Here is a 21,475-nt window from a genome sequence, read left to right on the forward strand (position 1 = left end):
CGGCGTTCCCGGGATCCGCCCGCTCGCTCCCCTTCCCCCCGCGCCTGTCCCCGCTTTGGGTCTGTAACGGGCACCGCAGTCAGCGATGGGAAGGGGGGGAAGAGATGACAGACAGACACGTTAACGGCGCTGCTTTAATTCAGTGTTTAAATATAACATTCATGAAGTAATTAAAATAATGCCAAGTTGCCTCAAAAAAAAAAAAAAAACCCACACCCAACCCAAACAAAAAAATACCAAAACACAAAACGCAACACAATTAGCAGTCCTGGTTATTGCCCAAGGTTTGATTTGTGCTCTTCATTCCTTATGAATGCCTTGCCTTGCATTTAGCCAGCCCGCAATGGTTTTTTTTTCTAAATATTAATAGCAAGTCTTTCAACTCCCTGTTACATTTTCATATCCATGAAATATTTGAAACCAATCACATTCCTTGTTATAAGTCTAGAAAAACGTATTTAGGTAGCGATTACTGTTCACGTCTCTTTAAATACTTATCATTAAAAAAAAAGACAATGTTTAATTTGTTTTAAAAAACAAAAGATAGTGAGGATACAAATACAACTCTAACCCTCACAGCAGCAACTCCTAAGCGGTCATGGAGAGCTGCCCAGCTGTAAAACACCTCTCTGCCTCTCAGCTTGCAGGCTGGCTGGGCAAGAGGGGAACCTTGCCCGCTCCCATCCCTGCTCCAGTGGGGCAGTGGTCCGTGTTCTCAGCAGGCACTTACATCCACTCACAGTATCAGGAACCACTTAGAGTCGTGCAGCCACAGGTTTCTGTACAGGTATCCGAGCATCTAACAAAAAAAAGGGTAAACACTTCTGATCAACCTGCTACAAACACCATGCCATTTAACTACTTGTTACTTCATTTCTCTTGGTCATTGGTTTGCACAGTATGCGAAATAAAGAAGGGAGATTCAAAGCTGCAGCCAATGACACCAGAGAAAGTATTGTAAAAAAAATATTACTAGGATTTTTACACAGTTAAATCTATGGAATTACTAGGGAAAAAGCACTACACCGAATGTACGTGCATTGTCCAAAAGTAATTTATAACTGGATAAGCTCTCTTCAAATTAATTAGAGAACACTTACCAAACATGTCCAGGATTTTACTAACAGCCTCTTGATTTACATTGTAAGTGAATCCATTCGACCTATAGTTACAAGAAAAAAAAAAGTTTTTTCAATGAATATTTCTTATTCCAGTAATTTCCACACAAATATGAATTAAACCTGAATTAAAACTTGACTTAAAACATTTTCACAATTACATAGTATTTATATATTAATATTAAATTTAAGGACATCAGACTTCTACTCAAGAAGAGTTACGCTTTCTTTATCCTTTCTCTTGTTCACAGTCCCCATGCCTCCCTCTTCCCTCAATTTTAACAGGGGACAACTGCAGGAAGAGAACAATTATTTGTTTTCAATCTTGTATTTTTCAAGACTCTCTGAAACTGAACCAAATATTCATCTGGTGTCAAATTTTGTTGCACGCAATTTATTCCTTTTACTTGAAAGTGAAATTTAGGTATACACATCTATCTAGCACAGTGGCGTGGCAGGGGACATAACAACTACAGTATTTTGTGCACTTTTCAAGAGCATTACAAACCTTAACCTATTCATTTCCTGAACGGAGGCATAAGGAAATACCTCAGGGTCATCACCTGACAACTATGTTCTGTGAAACACTCAAGACACTGCAGGGACTTCCTTGGTCATACTTTTAAATATAGTAAGAAGCACCACAACACAAATTAATTTGATAACACAATAATGTGTATCACCATACTTTTGTATAACAATGGTGAATTTTAATCTTAGGCCTAAAAACTATGAACTGTTAAAAGACTTTAATGATTAAGCTTTCAGTTAAATTGCTTTGAGATGTCAGTGCTGAACTCCCCCAAAGCGGTAGTATTCCTGACTTTTGCTTACATTGCCTGACAAGGCTTATTGTAACACACAGAGTAACTCTCATATTACAAATAAGCAGTTCTGTTCTTTCTGCTTATCAGAGCCTTGGGAGAAAATTTGAAAACCAAAAGGTAAAGGGACTCAGAAGCAGCCTACTAGTAAGTTAATGAATTTTGTTGCTAGGTCCTACAGAAGTCTTTTCACTATGAGGATGTGCCATTCTGCTTGTACAGAAAGGAACTACCAGGTCTTCACTATGATTCCAGAAATCCACTATCTGACTGGTGCTCAGGCAGTTGGGGTTCTGCTGTTTTGTTTCATACTAAGAGCTCAGACATTAAGAATTGCCACTAAGACTACACACTGACTTCTACAGATCAAAAAGCCAACATTGCTTACATTTTCTTTTTCTTCACAGCACCTAGTTGCACAAGAGCTGCTAAGGCATTTTTCTGCATGTCAGAAGACAGGGCTTCATAACACTGCGTAACCCCTATGGAGAGAGCAGAAACACAATTAAAATTTTTATAATTTTCTATTAACAGGCTACTCTTGTAAAATCATATTGCATAACAGTTGTACACACCCTTCTCAAGAAGTTGAAAAACAAAGTTGCGGACGCCAGGTATAAACTGCTTCTCAGTAAATGCTTCTTTCGTTTCCTTTGAGAGGTATCTGAAAATTAACTAACATTTTAAAGAAAATTAGCATTCCTTTCTTTTTGATTGTCAGCTTGTTATGAATTACAAACAGACATGTCCTTGTGAGTATTACTATTCCACTTTGAAAAGTGTAGGAGAGGAACTCAAAAGGTCACTACACAGGGCATCTGAAAGTTTTATTACTGTTTTACAGGCATAAGAATCCCAATATTAAAATAAGGTTCAGTATTTCTATAATAGTTATCTTAGACATTAATTTAACATTCCTGTTCTAACAATAAAAAACAGTTTAATTTCTGTAAAGCAATATGTGTTTCACAGATGGGAAAACTGGGCAAATCAGTACAGTTCGGCCCAAGTCATACATCAGATCATTAACAGATTCCACTATGTTAAACATCTACAGTCCCACTAATCCTGTGCTGACATACTTGAGATTTTAGCCTCCTGGATTTGTATACATTGCTTACTACAGGAATGTAAGTGTTTAATCTCTTTAAAACCTTGGAAAACCAGAAGAATTTAAAGAGATACAGATGTAATTAATGACTCCCATAAAAGCTATTAGATAGGAGATGTAAACTCATTTCCACACCTGGGAGGACAGCCACATAAAATGAATTAAGCAAGAGCTCCTCGTAAAAAAGAACAATGAACCCGGTAGCAGCACACTCCCCATGAAGCCTAAAAACCTACAATGAGCCATCACACTACAAGATAGTTACTGCTTTAGTAACTGGAAAAGGCTGAGTCAAAAGCTAAAAGCAGGATCCCGGAGAGAGGGTGGTGTTTTACTGCTATTTTGTAACTCTTGCACTAGCCTACCATGAAAACAGTCACTATTTATGCTGCAGAAGTATCACAGCTCTCCTACTTTCCCTATAAAACACAGGAAAAAAAAAGATAATTTTCTGAAGGACATCATACCTGGTAACCTTCCACAAAAGGTCTGAACATAGCTGACAAGAAAGACACCGTTACACTTCCTTTGTCAGTAGGGTAGATCTCCTGTTGACTCGTTTGAATGGCATCACATTTTGTGAGCAGAAAACATCCTTCCTCAAAATCCTGGGCGAGAGATGCACAACTGACATTTCAATATTTACAGGAAGTCCTTTTCCCACAAAATCAACAACAGAAACCACAACAGGGCATGACTTTCATTTCTGAACTCAGTTCTCAAGAGACTTGAATCAATATTTTCCTATCTACCAGAAATAACCTTACGAAAAGGCAGTGGGAACATGTTCTTAAACACAGCAGTATCTCGATGCACAGCAGGCCTTGGCACAAAGAAAGTGGTTGTGGCTGCTATTGCAAAATCCTCCCTCAGGATTTTGTCAAAATAGGGTCAGGTTGTCTGATTTTTTTCTGTGAGTATTTCTTTTTTGTTTATCTATTATTAAGGTAAGGGTTTGCCTTTACCTCATGTCCACTGTTTGCAATAAATGATAATACAGTTCACTGACCTGCCCTCTACCAAAGAGGCAATAAAACGGCCAAAAAGTTTACAAATTATGGAAATGTCAATGACAATACCATTTAACTGCCAATATGGGCATAAGGGGGAGGGGACACACACAGATAACACAAGGGCATGGCACATAGACACGACAGACACATGAACAAATAGAGGGGTGGGTAAGAGATTGCTTAACATTACAGCAACTCTTTCATCTGACTCCAGTAAAGTCAGTCATAGTCAGCCACCTTCCTGCTCCCTGCTATGTTCAGCCACTTCAAAAAAGCTACAAAATAAAAAAAGCTACAAATAAAACTAAACATAACTGTGCCAATCAGCCTTTTAAAAAAGCCCAATTCTCTTCTATATAAAAATCTATGAGATTTTAATATAGCCACAAGCCTTGAATATTCTTAGAAAAACTATGCTTCTCTCTTTTCTAATGCAGGAAAGATCACAACTATCACCATCAGATATTTGGCCTTAGCATTGACAAAAATCCCATGTAATAGGTTTAAAATCCAGACAAAAAATTCCACATGGACTTAACAATATATATTGGGTATGATTTTGAACCAGTTTTTTTACTGATAAGCCCGTTCTCACCTGCATTTCAAGCTGGCTGGACCAGAGCCAGCTCCAACTCAGCAGGTTCGTGTACAAACTAACAGAGCAAGTCCTGCAGAGAGCAAGTGCTGCCCGCAGTGTTCCCGCTTTGCCTGTGTCCAGCTGTGTTAGGGGTGCACACAGGCACACTGAGCCCGGCAGTAAGGCAGTACACAGGAACAGTACTGCCTTTGAGCTGATGGTTGCATGGGGCAGGAGGTAGAATGAGGGGAAACTCTTTTCAAGAAAACAGGATGCAACTAAAGCTTCCGTAAGACTCTTAAGAGGGACACTGCTATGCCATAGGAAAGTTCTCACTTCAAAAGACTTCACAGGCTGCATCCCTCATTATGTTCACAATGTACTACCTGACTCTCCATGAGATAAATGCCAGTAATAAAAAGCTAAAAGGGCTCAACTGTAAACCACCAAAATATTGAAAAAAAAAAGTTTAGTAATACACTGGAACATAGAAACCTTCAGAGTTCAAGGTCTAAGAGGAACACTACCCATTGTATAGACACTACAGGAGCAGATACTGCCATGCTGTGCAGTCAAGGAGAGGTGGGTACAGAGGCACACTCGAACAGCTGAGGCACTGGGTGTTATCGGCCTCTGATAGCCCAGCCATCACAGATCACACACGTGGAGCTGTACAAAACAACTAATCACAGCAGCAGGAGAAGGGGTATAATCACCCAGAGGACAATAGGTACTTAAATTTAGAATTGCATACTCTATTTGTCAAAGATAATGGCATAAACCGGTTGGTCATTAGTTGGTATAATACCTATAGTTTCACTTTCTCAAAGAGCAGCAGTGCCCCTCTGCTACAGAGTCTGCAAGAGCTTTCAGAAAAAATTATCCTAGTGTAACCTCAACAAGAATTCCAGTTTTGTTTCTGTGCTGACAGAACATACTCTGTGACAGAATTCAATTAAATCTACATTAGCACTTTTTTCTTCACTGCCCAAGGTCTCTTTCATAACTGCAGAGCAAGAGGACAGTATTTACACTTCATTTAAAAGACTGCTTTACATATATTTTTATTCCTGTGCTAGAAAACTGGTAGCTTTATGCAAAAAAGCCAGACTTCTGCTATAGTTCATTTTAATAGTTCAGAATTGGGCAATTTCAGGGAAAAAAAGATTGCATATACAACCTTGTGGATTCAGACTGCATTTTGCAACTAACAAAATGACCCCCTTTAAAATTCTCCCTTCCACTTACAGATCAAGGTGATATCACCGTAGGAGTTTATCACAAAGCACTTGTTTGGCAGAGCCCTGGAATCAGATGCTATTTTAGTTGGCTGCAAGTAAATCAGTATTTTTGTATAAAGCATGTTTTTACCTTCAATGAAATGCCAGGAAAGAAGATAAACTCATCAGAAAAAACATCTCTCAAGAAGCTGAAGCAGCTATAGACTTCCTCTGGAAAAAACATTGTGAAGTACTGTTGTTTAAAAACATAATTTAAGACATGCAAGTGAAAAGCCATTTATCCCTTATCTGAGAGAGTACCTACTTCAAATAAAGTATGGACTTGACATTAAAAGCATACATACATACACATACAGCAGAAACCACCACAACAGAACAGCAAGGACTCAAAGAACTTGATTCAACTGTTAACAAAAGGAAAGAGCAAGGAGTTGTAGCTTCTCAGAACATGCTTTAAATGCCACACAATCAGATGCTGCAAAAAAACTAAGGTATGAATTCTGCGAAGTTTCTTTAAGTACCAAGTATTGGAAAACACTTAACTACTTCAGAAGCAATAGCGGGAAGAAAGATTGAGACCTGACTGCACTGTATAAATGCACGAGGTGCGTGCAATTTGGAACCCAGGAACTGAGATCAGCTCACCTTGCCCCTGCCCTCTCAGCACAATATACCTACTTCCAAAGGCATCAAAAGGTAAACAAACAAAAAAAAGACAAGCAAATTACCCGCATGCCCCCCCCAACACATCCACCTTAAGCCATGGGCCTTATCCCAAGTATAATGGTCTCAAATAGCTCCCTCTAGCAGTCACAGGAACCTCAAGCTCCTCTCACAGCTGATGGCACAAGGAGCAAAGCCAGCAGATTCTCAAGAATCCAAATGTACCTTTTCTAAAGCTGGGTGTCATCTGCAAGGCAAGTGCCACCAGAGATGGACGCACAAACACGTTCAGCAGCTGGTTTCTGTATGTGGCACACATGAGGATGGCCAGGGCACGCTTGAAGACAATCTCCCCTGTAGCTCCATCCTCCACTCCTTTGTCATTCAGGACCACGTGGCCATCGACAAGTTGAGCAATGTTGGAATGCAGGGTGAGGCCAGATAGGACTGCTTTTTTGGCACACAGGTTATCTAACAGGAAAACACAACACTCGGGAAGATGCAAAAGGGAGAATAACTCTACTGAAACAGCCTAAAATGCACCACTCTTTCATTAAGTTTTATCACTGAAGACCAATTATTACACCAAACATTCAGTTGGAGAGATGTTCCAAAACAATCCATACCAGGAACTGGCAGCCTAATAGTATGACATGGAGAGAACTAATTCCAGACATTTCTCTAATTAAAACACTTTAAATTCAAACACTTTAATTCCTTCCACTGGCTAACAATGACAAATGCTTCCTTTGTCTCTGGAACGAGTATTCTGAGCCTTCACATAAAAAGAGGAGATATCGGTTTGATGGATACGTTCATCACCAAGGAAATGGAGACCATAATTCTGCTTAGGCATTTCTGACATTACAAGTTTTAAATCAGACGTACAGGTCCTTATAGCCCTTTTCATCAACTCTCATACACAAGGAAAGCCTCATGCCAAATTAAATTTATGGAAACCCTAACATAAGTATTGTAACGTAACATACCTGCTTAATGAGAAACTGGACTGTACCTAAATCTCTTCCTGTTATGTAAGATAATCCTTTCAAAATGTCTAAAGTAAGGAAGTGTGCGGGTTGCAGCGTTTTTTAAAAAAAGAATTCTCCCAAGGCAGGCATGAGTATCATAAACCTGTGAGCTTTGGTAAAGTTTTTTTGTCAGTGTGACACACCACAAACCTTATTCAGATAAAGAGCGGTATCTCTGCTCTTGAAAATATACTCACCCTTTTAGAATACCTTAGACTTTAAATACTACCAAAAGATTCCCTGCATCAAAATTGGAATCAATTTGGCATTCAAGGAAAGAAGCAATAAATACTTTTTACTGAATATTTTAATACATTTTGCATGTTCACAGCACCACAAGCGTATCACATCAAAATAGCCTCTGACAGAAAAAAACGCCTATTCTTTTCCTTTAATACAGATTTCATGCAGAGTCTCCTTGCATCTTATTTATTCCTTCAGCCTACTCTATTCCAGTTTTGCTAAAGCTCCCAAGTTTCTCAATGCAATAGGAAGCAGAAGACTGAGCAAGTAATTCTGCAGTTCCTGTTTTGAATATAAAATTTCTAACAGTCAAGCAAATGTTCTGCCTGTAACAACCAATCTGCATCACAAAGGAAGAAACAACTAGCTGTTTGGAGACAGAAGAATGGACAGGGTACACATAATTGCTGACACCACCAAATTAGCCTTTAAAATGTATTTATTCTTTCAAACTATTGACAATCTAAACCAAAACAACAAACCTTGTTTCTATGCAACTGATGCCTTGAGCACAGCCAGCACACTCCAACAATTCCCCAACTATATCACAACCCTACTAAAGCAAATGCTTATTCACTGTTGCTAAGAAAATAAACAAAATAAATAAGCTAACCTGAATGTGGTATGTTGTTCAGTTTACTGTGCAGTAAGATTCTAAACATTGTTCAAATACTGTCATGAAATTCTTGATTTTACCAGTCTGGCAGAAGCAGAACTTGCCTGCTTCCCCTGCAGTGTGGATCCCTGAAAGAAGTGTTTTTTTTCCAGAAATGACAGAGTTCTACCAGTAGCCAGCTCCTATTTCTTTGTTGCAGTAGTGAAAGGGATCCTTGTTTATATACAGGACTACAAAAGCAAAGATCCATGGTTTAAGTCTACCTACAGTGAAAAGGTAAATGGTGCATTACACAATATTTTTCTTTGCTAGCTTTACTACTTACATCCTGAGGCTCTAGAATTAATTACTTGTGTCACCCTGGCTCACAGAGGGAAGTTTAAAACAGAAAATCTGAAAGGACAATCAATCTTTCAGCAGCCTGCATATATATATTAAAAAAAAGAGTGTGTTTGTGTATAAGTATATAAATAAAACCACAAAAGAAGCCTTCTTTCCAAAAAGTCATCACTGTTTCTGGAGATAAAGTGAAATTTAAAAATTAACAGACAACTGAAGAGTTTTGATTTTTTCTCCCCCATTTGTTTCTGCTAGTTCTTTGCCACAGTAACAACTTACATTACAGTCGTAAATGTACCATTACACCAAGTTAACTGTTGCAGATCAGAAAATTGCCTGTGACCTCCATAGGGTTCAGAAAGACAGACACTAGACTAATGTCAGTACTCTAATACAAGTACCTTACCATCTCCCCCTCATTTAGGATATAATAGTAAAATATCTGTTCTCCTTCCACCTAAGAATTTTCCAAGTAGTATCTTCTAAAGGTTAAGTCAAAACCTGTCAGGTTTTAGCATAATTTTTAGCATACCCTAAAATCCATTTACAACTCTGAGAAAACATTCTATAAAGCTGTCATCATACACTGCTTCCACGGAAATCTAATTTCTCCTTCATAAGCAACAAGAGGAACAGAAATCACTTTTTGTGCATACCAGGCCATTCAATGAATCCTCCAAAAGTCCGTGTTAAGCCTTTAAGCCACAGGGTCTTTTCTAATAGAAGTTCAAATTCCATGGCTGGCAAATTTTGGAGTAGGAGAGCAGCAACTAGCACCCATGGGCTCAAAACCATGTTTTCTATTTGCAGGAGCTCCATTTTATAAGCTACGTCACTGACAAATTCCTGGATATCCTCCGATGGCTTTTGGGGAAGATGCCTGAAAAGAACAATGCAGTTCAAAGTAAAGAGCTCCAAAAACTGGAATATAAATCACACCCCCCTTCATTTCTTCCATATTGCTCCTAGACTCATAACTACTTTACAGCACCTAACATCTAGAGGGTGATTCTATCTCTGTGCTATGTAGAACAGAAGTATAGAGCGAAACATCAGTAGCTTCATGACAGTACTTGAAGCACAGAACTCTGTATTGATGCTGTACATTTGGTATCTTCAAATAAAATTCAAAAGCATTATGTTTTACATAACAAATTGCAAAAGCCACCCAATTCAGTCACAGCTACAGCTCCCTGAAACGTGGTCACTTAACAGTTTGCAGGAATAAAGCAGGAAGGGAGGGAAAGGTGGAAATTTTCAAGTGGCAAAAGCACTGAATTCTCAGAACATAGAGCTCTGCCTGGCTCACACATCATCATTAAACGTTAAAATGGCATCTTCTCAACACAGGGCAAAGTCACACAAGTAACAACCCATTTCAGAAACTCATTCACAAGCATGACAAGCCTCTGCTAAGGCAAAACAGGTTCAGTGGTCTCAACAGTCAGATGAAGGGAGGCAAGAGAACTTGAAAACAAAGTACAAGAGAACACCTTAATTATTTACATAGGTGAGGACTAAACAAGTGTTTTTGCTGTGCATACACCATGGAAAGATGAGGTACCTGGGAACCAAATTGTATGGGCACCGACTGATTCTCCCAGATGCCAAGGTTCTAAGGGACACCGGCTGGCCAACGTAGATATGTATGGTACCAAAATTGTCACTGAGGATTCTCCTGGCTTTTAACAACCCCTATGAAAATGGGAAGAGCAAAACTCAAATTTTGATGCTACAGGGTGTGTATAGATCCACTTATGTCCTGTTCTTAAGGAATTTACATACAGATGTAGATTCTTTGGGCTTTGGGACTCCTAGGAGTTCATATGCATAGAGAGATTCTTCTAATATCCTCTCATAACTGATGCTGATGGGAACAAGGTATGTGTCAAAGACTTCACGTTTAAAAAAGGGTTCCATCACAATGCTGAGAAGACCTGCAAATTGGAAAAAGAAGAAGTGAATCACCTGCCGTTTTCAAAGAGGGAAAAGAACTGCAATTTAACTTTGAAAAGCGTATCTCTGCATTTTAGAAACTGCTAGCAGGTGTGCACTGTGCCTGTTCTCTCTTCAAGCAAGCAGAAGCACAAGATATTGCCCAAGCTTTAAAACAGAAGGTAAATGGGAGCAATGCTTTTAGATAGCTATTTGTGCTCTTTTCAGCAGACTGCTCTGTGGTCACACAGTATCTTCCTTTTAAAGATTCTCCATTACTTTTACAGTTAGATTACAATATTTCTCTGCTGGTCAGGAGATGCCTATTTTCTAGGAAGCAAAGGGTAAAGAGTAATTGAATTAAGTACAAAATGGATAAAAGGGAGCAAAAGCAGTGGAGTGCAAGTGACATGTATTGGTGCTCTTTGTATGGCCTTGGAACTCCAACCATAATATTTTCCAGTACTCTGACAGATTTCCCCAGTTTCCTGTACTTTAACATCCTTTCCTATCTTCAGAGCTTACAAAGCACATAGCCAGTAATTAAAACACTAATAATAATAATAAAAAGTTCCACATTTTCAATAAACCTACCAAATTTTGGAGTCAGAGTCTTGGCAGTGCGGCTTCTAGTCCCTTCAAGAAAAAATTCAATTGGGGCATAGCCACTCTTCAAAAGTAAAACAAACAAACAAGCTGGTCAGAAAAAACATTTATTCGTTATTGTCCACAAATAGTTTTAAGTACTTAAAGTGTAAGTAAGTTATTTTTTTTAATGGAAGATATGCATGTCTAACTTCATTCATCTCTATGCCTATTTTATTTGCCACACCATATAGTTAAATTAATGAAAATATTGTATCTGTCATGAGATATGGGCACACAATCCAAAGCAAGTGATAAGCAGTAATTTGTTTATCACTTACTGCTGAACTGTAATAACAGAATAATGGTCTTCACCTACAGCAATTCTGACATAATCAGATCACCATGAAGACGTTCAATCACATACCCATAACAGCATCCTGCATATCTCACATGAATCATTCCAACAGTCTTTCTTAAGCATACATTTTGAGAGTTTAGTAATTTATTTACCCGCAACATTGTTTTTACATATTCAGCAAACACTGCCCAGTAGAGTCTGTTCCCACCAAAGGAACGGCGCATAAAAAAGGCACCTGCCCTTCGTAGCAGCTCACCAACTATTTTCATTCCTAGGAAATCTGAAAAACAATCAAACAGAAAACAAAACCACACATACAAAATTTATTGATTAATATCAGCCAGAAGAATCAACCATGTTCTCTAATACCCCAATTACCAGAATACAGAAAATCTCTTACAAGGACTCCATTGTTGCCAATAGGCTTATTTGTCTTCAGATTGCCTAGCAAGACTTATGTAGACATGAATGGCATATTATAATATCCTTTCAATTTTTTGTGGTAAGCTGCATTCACTTAGAGCAATTTATTTTCATAATTTAGATGGCCAGAGTTCAACCATAATAAAGACTAAATTTTTGAAGCACATTGTCTCACTCTTTTGTAGAAAAAAGCAGTTACTATTGAATGTATCCTAGAAGACACAGAAATTACCTGGCTAGTTAAACTACATTAGATCATTTATGATCCTGAATCATCACTTTGAGGGATGTACATCAAACCAGCTAAAATTTTCTGTAAATTTTTTAGTTTTAAGGAACGATGGTCAATGCTTAACTTGTCAAAACCAGGAAACACTTAACTTTAAAAAATTTCTTAAGGAAGCATTTAAAACAAGTCTAAACAGCAGCTGGCCATGTGCCACTTCAACCTCCTTGCCACTTCAATCCATGAAATACTTGAGAAGTTATTCACTAAGATAAATTCACATTTCTAGCTGCATTGCTGACAATTACTGCCTTGAAGACATCATAGATGCCAGAAACGTGATCCTAGCACCAGTTAGATTCCTGCTAATGTATTGCATGAGGATTTACCAGTGTTACTGACAACTGTTTACCTTCTCTTAGCTAATCCCCACAGATCTATCTATATGCTACTTGAAGCCAAGAGATAATTAACAAAGCAAAGGCACTTACCATCTATATCAGGAGAGTGTCTTTCCACTCAGCACAAGTATCACTTTGAGAGTGAGTTTGTAAACCACATCTTGTGAACCTCTAACACGACATGCAGTAAATACAACTACAACCACAGAGAACTGTATTTGCTCCAGAGGAATTTAAAATAATACACACATGCAACATCAAGCTGCAAGCCCCTAATTCTTTAGGAGAACTTTGACCCTGAAGCACCCAAAACACTTAAAAAAATGTTAATCGTTAAAAAATCCCTGTAAGCTAAACTAATAGTATCATAAGATACCATTTTGAGGTCCAAAACTCAAAAAGACTCTAATCCAAGTCAGCAAAGGATTACACCAATACCTATGAGAGCATGTGAGCAGATTTTTAACATAATAATGTAACACCTTGATCAAGGCAGCTATGAGACATTGACTTCTGAATTCACCAGAATCTAACCTGCATCACCCAGATACAAACTCAAAGAACACGGGAATCTCATCTTCCACAGCAAGCACATTCTCCCAGCTTCTGCTGGGAATTAAGTCTTTCCAACCTCTTGACTGGAAAAGTAGACTACAGTAAAGCAGTAGGTTCCCAGATCTTTGCTAGCTTACCTGTACATATTACAGTGCTGCACCAGACCTTAAGGTGGTTTTCTGCCTGCTTAGATCTGGTTGATACCCGAGACTTCCAAGATCAGGCTTCCCAGTTAAGTGCTTACAGAGTCCAGGTTTTCAAAACACATATTAACTCAGAACACATTTACTGTTCAAGTCTTCAAGAATTGTTTCCCACAAATATACTGGATTTGTCTGCTTTAGAACTAAGTATGTCCAAAATCCTGACCTCTGACATGAAATTTTGCTTCCCAGCCAGCTCTGCTCTCAGCATTTCACATAACAGAGTTATGCCAATGCTTCAAGGGAATCAGTCACAGTGGCAACAAGCACAAGGTGGTTGGCACTTCATATCTGGCTACTATGATTGCACTTAAAACTGTATAATGAAGTATAAAGAAGTTCTGCATCCACAGTAGCTCTTGGGCAAGTTTTTGCCTGTTCCCAGGCCATAAAAGCAATAGAGAAGTTGCCTTTGCAACTCTTATATTTGCCCCAGCCTTGGGCAGATGGGGTACTCCTGGGTGAACTTGCTACGAAAAAAAACTCAGCACCAGTGAGAAGCTTTCAGACATTGTAAGCCTCTCCCCCAAGGAGGCTTTAACAAGACGTATTTGGAACAGATGTTAAACACAAATACTTGTGCAGCTACCATACCCCTTGCTACCGATTCTCCAAATCCTGAAAACATTGTTAAAAGAACATACTTGCCTATTCCTGCAGCAATGACAGGCAAAGCCAAGTCATACGTATATAGCAAATAAGACAGCATCAAAAAGTCTACATAGCTTCGGTGACTGGGCAGCAGTACAACTGGATGCTCCTGAATGGCGTGTTGCAACTAAAAAAGAACAGTGCAAACAATATTGTTCCAGTATTTACCAACTGACTGTTGAAATTTGCAAATGTAAACTTCCACTGGGCTTAAGACAAACAGAAACTGATTTGTTTGGGTGGTTTCTCAGCACGGAATCCATAGGAAATTTGGAGCCATTGTTTCCAGACTAGCAACCTGTGGTTCACAGGTATCACAGGACTCAAAAACTAGGGCCATCTCATTATGTGATAGTCTAATTAAAATCCCTCTTAATGGGGATGAAAAACCAAATAGGGGCTATCAGGACTGGCATTGCTGACTTCCAGGGAATACAGTACACCCTCCAAAACAGCAGCATCCTGAAATGAAAGAGGGAGACAATGGCTCCCAGGAAACTGAAGCAAACCTAAAGCATCTTCTGCCTCAGAGGTGCTGTGTTTCACTACCATTAGTCGTATGAAGGTTTTGCAGAACAGCCAGTCCACTCAGCCACGTAACATTGTTTTCACAACCAATTCAGCTAAAAGTGTTATTATTTTATAGTATGATATAGAAAAGACTCTTTCAGTGGCTGATCTAACAGAATCATGGGCACATGGTATTCCTTACCATAGAAAGTATTTGGAAAATGTACAAAAAGTCCTAATTGCTGTTTGCCTCTAAAATACTTACATATCATGTCTCTTTCCTCCCACATTTGTTAAAAAATACCAAAGGGTATTTTTCATATTTTTTACTTAAAAGATTAGAGTTCTTGTCTAAGTGACTGGTATGAAAATATTATAACTTTTTCTCCCCCACCGGTACTCACTCTCTGCATTCCTTCTTCATTCACACAAACTCTCTGGAAAAGCTGTTTAAATATTTTGCTCAGAGTAAAGGCAAAAAATCTGACAGCTCCTAACTGCATACGGTGGCCCATCTCATCCAGGATTTCCGTGGCTTCTTCTTGAATAATATCAGGTGATTCTCCCATCTCTTTGGCTAACTAAAGAGAAACAAAATAGCGGTGAGAAGTTGTTCCCTTCCCCTTGCGCATGCACACCATTCCAATGTGCCACAACTACTATGGCAGAACTACTGCAATAGTCCACAAGACTTTATTTTATATGATAGGTATTCATCTAATTAGACAGAATCTGTTTGGTGTCTGTCAACACGAGAAAGCCAAGTGAAAGCTGTCCAAAAATCAAGAATGGGCTTAGATGTCAATGGTAGGGGGAAGGGTGTGCAATGATTTCCCCCCCACACCAAACACACCATCTGAATGTTTTAACTTGTAGCATGTGCAGAGGAGATTTAAGTTCAAAGAATATTTCCTATATTATCCGTCTAAAGAAGGCTGTGTGCATTTTTCTTTGACTAGTAAAATTTAACCTACATTTGCAGAGATAATCACAACGGAAATATTTTAAGTGCATTTGGGCTAGAGTTTATAGAGAACCTCAGCCCTGTCACACTTCAATTTCTTAATAATGTATTACTTTGGCAATGGATAGCTGAATTGCATACAAAGCACTGTCTCTACCAACTGTGCATATTAATGACTTTTTTTCTGTTGCCATGCACATTCCCTTTTGAAGTTTCTTAAAACAGATTTAAATAATGGTCATCCCTCCTATTTGATACTTTGAATCTGGAAATATTTAATTGAAAAGTTAAGCCTTTTACTATTATGGAATAGGGAATATGACTTCTACTGAACAGGGAGGAGGAAACAGAAGGAATGGAAGAAGAAAAAGCCACCAAAAAAAGCACAGCTCTGTTTAGAAGCCAGCACTGTTTATCTATTATTTCTGTTTTGCGACATATGTGAAAATCCATCTCCTCCATCATATCTACTGTTTCAGTTGTGTTTTCTTAAATGCGTTATCCTTCATCCTAAGTATTTCCACATGCAGTTTTAACTGATTACTTTAAATGCTCAAAGAAGTCAAAAGCTGCTTTCACTTCAGCCTAAGAAAATCAATTTCTCTTAGGAAGCCAAAAAATTCTTCTTTTTGGGAGAGATACTGTTCTTACTCACCAGCAAAAGGATTACCACACAGATCATCCTGTGTGATTTAAGTGAACATCCACTATAGAACTAAGCACTTATTCCCCAAAATCAGGAATCAAAAAACCAGATCAGTGACATATAGTAAGCTAAAACAAACAAATGACCTTCATTTTGAATACTGAACTTTAGTAACCTCAACAATTTGTCATGAGGACAAATTCTAGTATGCCTGTGTAAAGCCATGTAAACCTTGCTCAGGAAGGAGGGTCACTAATCGTAGACTGTTGGGCTCATTGCCCAAGACAGTCTCAGATAGTTTCAGTAATCTCTGTGCAAGGCTGGTAACTAGGCTGCAATGGGAGGTCTGCTAACCCCCTTCAACCATGTGATGCTAGCCCAGAAAATATCCATCAAAATAATTTTCCATCAAAAATGCAGCACTTCAGAAGAAAACATCATACAAATGTCTTTCTGTCAAGTCCTCTGTAAAGTATTTTCTTTCAGTAAATCTTTTAGTGTCTCTGAAGTTGAAAGACTTTTTTGGATTTCATACTACTTAGCAATCCATGATGTGCAACAGGACTACTTTGCAGGACATTGTTTACTTTGTCACATCATAACAGACACTGATACATCATTTGTAACACTGACCATTAAAATAAACAAACAGAAAAATTTTACAGCAGCCACTGACCACTCAGGACTAACCAAAACATCTTATATACTTCTATTCACTTGGAAGTATTTTTTATGAATACTGAAAATAGTTACTCTGCTAACTAGCACACACTCTTATTTCAGGCATTTCAATACAATATAAAATATCAGCCAGTCTGACCATAAAATACTTTATTAATTACAAAATAGCAGCTGCCCTTCATCTTAAAACAAAAATATGGTTACATGTTAGACAGTGCTTCAAAGAATTATCTCTGAAATGTAACTCTCATTTGAATGAAAGTAGCATTTAGGACTGGCTCATAAATACATCACTAGCCTGTAAAATTACAATAAGACATCCCCAAAGCACAAAAATGTCTACAAAGAAGGAGAGTGCTTCTGTCTTTCACAATGCTGCTTTGTGGCAAGGACAGTGGAGTAGGAGTAGAAATTTAAAAAAAAAAAAGTCAGGCACATTGGATAAGTTAATGGTAAAGTGTTGTATATGCAAAATCAAGACACTGTTTCATGAATGAGCTATCTGACGTGGTAGCTCTATGATAAATCAGTATTTGTTTTTCCTGCCAAAAGAGTATAGCTCTTAAGTTACTCATTTACTGAGCTATCTTCCAAACTACAGCTACCATTTTGACAAGCTCTTTTTCCCTGCTGCCACACAAAGCTTGGCTGTGTCCACCCTACCTCATCTTACAGTTCAGTGTCCAGACTCACCTGCTTGATAACATATTGAACTTGCTCTGACTGGAGAACAGCACTTTTAATAGCGTTTGGCTTGCAAGGTGAAAGTCCCTTGTAGATCACAGGAGTATAACATTTCATTGCATATCTCAAGTCACTGGACAACCGTCTTTCCTCCAAGATATCTTCAAACTCATCTCTTTTCTTTGATGTGAGCTCTTTCTGCTAGGAACATACAAATGAAGAATGAGACACTGTCTTGAACCATTTGGTGATCTGCTTGGCTACATGTTGCAATATGTCTGCAACATTTTGGGGTTTCTTTTTAGCTTTCAATAACATCTGTATTCCACACTCTCTGAGTGCAGGAACTAATATTACCTGCTTGAAACAGTGATTCAGAAAGAAATTAAAAAGAAAAACAAACAAAAAACCAACCAACCAAACAAAACCCCCCAAAACCCCACCCAAACCCTTTTCAACTGCAAAGATCCCCAAATCACCCTATGCCACGTTACTTAATTCCGCCCAACAGGAAGAAGCTGAGAGAACAGCTGGGCTATTAAAGCTAAAGTCCCTTGCCTCCAGGCTCTCCATGATTAATAGGTATTAACTAAAACACCTTTGATTCCAACTCTCACAGCTTGATGAAGACAATGCCATGACTGACATTATAAAAACACAATCATCAACAGACAAAAAATGATCCCTGCTACTTAAAGCTGCATCTGAGACCTTGGTGACTCGTGGTAGTTTTCACAAAGCTTGGACATAAGGTACATGAAACATAGCCAAGCAGGAACAAACAAAAAACCCAACGCCGTCAGCCATATGAAGATCAAAATGCTGTATGGTGCACACAGCACAGTAACTCAGAGAGCACAGCCTCTGAGTTACCAATACCATTGCTAAGCAGGAAAACAAATGGCACATCAAGAACTAATTGTATATCCATCCTACTGCAAAAATCTCAGAGAAAAAATTCTTCCCCTTGAGTCAGTAGACCTCTGTGCTGGAGAGAGATGTCTCCTATTATGTCCTATAACACCACAGTTTGTATGAATGACCCCTTGGTCTTTCCAAGACTGAAATTGTACTTCTCTAAACTTAAAAACAGCAGCACTAGCCACCAGAGAAGTAAGACTACTGGAGTAAGTCTCTGTGAAACGCAAATATAAAAGTATCACTTATGATCAAGTATATCTATTAGAAGAAGATGCTAAAAATAAAAATGCTTATGTCTTCCTCCACAGTACCACTTGAAGGGTAGCAGAGGCATCCTTTTCATTCATTCCACTTCTTCTTCCTATATACGACCAGTGCAGAACCAATCTGATAATGAGGAAATAAACCACTTTGCTTCATGGGCTCTTACAGTGACCTTTTCTGGTGCTGAGCAGAAAGTCTGGCCAGCAAACATGCAGGAGAACACCAGGAACAGATAAGCAAAATGCCCTGCAGTGGCAGCTGGGTTTTCAACCCTGGGAGAAGGAGTCAGGTTCCACTGCCAGCTGCCCACAGGCCACATCAGCAACACTAACAGAGTAGTTGACATTTAAAGTAGAAAGCAAACCTTTAATCACTGTCCATTTATCAACACAAAATAATTTGGCAAAACAAAACAAAAAAACTCAAATCAGGAATATCTCCACTGAAGAATGACAAAAATTCCTTCAAAGCTTTAACTGCATCAAAAGCCAATTTCATTTTACTGGAGGACACAAATCCTACTATAATGTTTGACCTTCTCATGTTCTTTTCACCACACAGTATAGGCAAAAGGATGGTCTCCAAATCTGCCTATACTGTGTGGAGAAAAGAACATGAGAAGGTCAAACATTATAGTGGGATTTGAGTCCTCCAATGAGACAATCCTACTATAATCGCATTTAGTAGATTGTATAACTTTTCTTTCCACTACTGCATTTTAAAGAATTGCCTCACAGTAACAAACTCTCCAAAGACTTTCAAAACAATCCTATAGAGGGTATTTAATCCAGGCCCATATTCATGTAAAACTTTTTGGGCTTTTTTTCCCCCTGTACAGTTTATAGCATTACAGTTTTCAACCTTTCTTCTTCCACAGCTTTAAACTGGTTGGTATTTTGCAAGAGCTAAGTAAGCTAAGAACTGTTAAGATGACTGGAAAGAGTTTGTATTAGCCATCTGTTGCTGTTGACACCTTATATCAACCCTCTTGATTAAAAATAAATCAGAAATAAATCCCTTATGCTCTGTAATGGCAAAAAAAAAAGGATAGCTCAGAATAGCAGCAGAAATATTATTTGGCTCTAAGTATACACCTTCTTAGACCAGTGTGTGACGAGTCAGTTCTCAGAAAATATAAGCAACATTTATGTCAATTACAAAAGTTTAAATCCTGCAATTTGCAACTACAGGAAACCCAGACAAAGAAAAGCAGCACTCAGCGAGGGCATCATCAGCCACATCAGCAGTCGCTGCACTGCTACAGCCATTCCCCAACACTGCTCTGGTGAGCAGAGCTTTGCAAAGGCCACAGCCCAGTGAAAAATCACCTCTCTGCCTCTGCTCCTCATTCATGTTTTCAGACTTGATATGCAACTAATTTCTCTCCATGGCAATAGTTGTTTTTACACCCTGTTCTGAAAGAGCACTGAGGGAGCCAAACCACATACTTTGCCAACGACTTAAGATTTATAACATTGCTTTTACATGTTACAGCCGAGCCGCTGTTCAGCTTCAATTGCCAACTGGTAGAGAGCACACTTAAAAAACACTGTTGGAAACTTGGACATGAGAAAATTCAGTGACAGGCACAGTTACTGTGACAGTGACAAAGTACAGAATCAAAAGAGCGGGAGCCTGGAGCTTCTCCACTTCCATGTAACTAGGATATGCAATGTAACGATGGTGCTTGCGTTGCATTTGGTATACCAGACGACAGAGAAGTTTGGGAATCTCTGCCGAAACAAGGAGCGATTTCCCTCTATCCCTAGTCCCCTCCTCCAAATGCTTGGGCGGCGGTGGGGGGCTTTAGCACCCCACACTCAAACCTCCTTGTCTGAAGCTGGCAAAGGAACTGTAGGGAACAAACAAGGTCAATAAAGTAATTTCGACCATGTAACACGGGAAAACCCGTTTCTGCCACTCCATGCTCATGACAATCTCCCAGCGCTGCATTCACCGCCGCTGGCACGTCAGTTTTCTGCGGGGCTGAAACCCTGCGGAGCGCCCGGACACCTGCCGCCCCAGACAGCTCCTCCGGGACACAGCCCCCGCCAGGGAAGAGCCACGTCCCATCTTACCCAAACCGGCTGGCCTTGCACAGCCGCTCTGAGGGGAGACGCGGCGCTCGGAATGGGGAGCCCCGGCTGTCGCGACTGACACGACAGGTCCGGGAGGTGCAGCTGGGGCAAAGAAGCGGGCCCAGGAAGGTGAACTGGTGAGGGGAGAAGTCCGGCTGCCGCTCGGCCGCCACCCGACCCCGCTGAGCCCGGGAGAGGCCTCGCCCCTCCCGCCGGAGCGCGGCCCCCGCTTCCTCAGGACCCAACTCGGGGCAGAAGAGCGGAGGGGGATTGCACCATTCTGCTTCGGAGTGACCGGCACCTCACAGTGGCTGAGGCTGGCAGCCCCTTCCCCCCGGCACCGCTCCCGCCGCCGGCGCTGCCTACCGAGTACATGGGCGCCCCTCGCCGCGCCCGCCCGGGCGCCGCCGCCGCTGTCGCCATGGTCCTGCGAGCTCCACCGCGCCGCCCCGCGCCCCGATCGCCTGCCCTACCCCGCCGCGGTGCCCTCCCGCCCGCCGCAGCCTCCCGCGGCGCCCATGGCCCCGAGCCGCCCCGACCCGGCTGCCAAGCGCGGTGCGGCGGCGGAGGGCGGGGGCACCGCGCCATGGGCGGTGCCATCTCGGGGCCGA

General features: G+C 40.0%; 1 protein-coding gene across 2 annotated transcripts; it reads right to left on the reverse strand.

The window, feature by feature from the left end:
* Window positions 1-116: 116 nt before the first annotated feature.
* Window positions 117-21,464, reverse strand: GNPAT (glyceronephosphate O-acyltransferase). 2 transcript variants are annotated; one of them, XM_017817557.1, is made up of 16 exons: window positions 21,231-21,464; window positions 17,611-17,802; window positions 15,031-15,207; window positions 14,114-14,243; window positions 11,810-11,937; window positions 11,306-11,381; window positions 10,562-10,713; window positions 10,341-10,471; window positions 9,433-9,656; window positions 6,773-7,018; window positions 6,015-6,094; window positions 3,521-3,661; window positions 2,518-2,617; window positions 2,331-2,424; window positions 1,101-1,162; window positions 117-799 (listed from the first exon to the last, which is right to left on the reverse strand). In XM_017817557.1, the coding sequence occupies exons 1-16, from the start codon at window positions 21,462-21,464 to the stop codon at window positions 756-758; spliced, it is 2,211 nt and encodes a 736-aa protein (XP_017673046.1). In that variant the 3' UTR covers window positions 117-755. The 2 variants fall into 2 exon arrangements, with proteins under 2 accessions (XP_017673046.1, XP_017673047.1); XM_017817558.1 differs by having other exon boundaries at window positions 17,611-17,799; window positions 21,231-21,301.
* Window positions 21,465-21,475: the final 11 nt, after the last annotated feature.

The sequence above is a fragment of the Lepidothrix coronata genome, unplaced genomic scaffold, assembly GCF_001604755.1.
Source record: "Lepidothrix coronata isolate B3197 unplaced genomic scaffold, Lepidothrix_coronata-1.0 Scaffold61, whole genome shotgun sequence".
Taxonomy (NCBI): domain Eukaryota; kingdom Metazoa; phylum Chordata; class Aves; order Passeriformes; family Pipridae; genus Lepidothrix; species Lepidothrix coronata.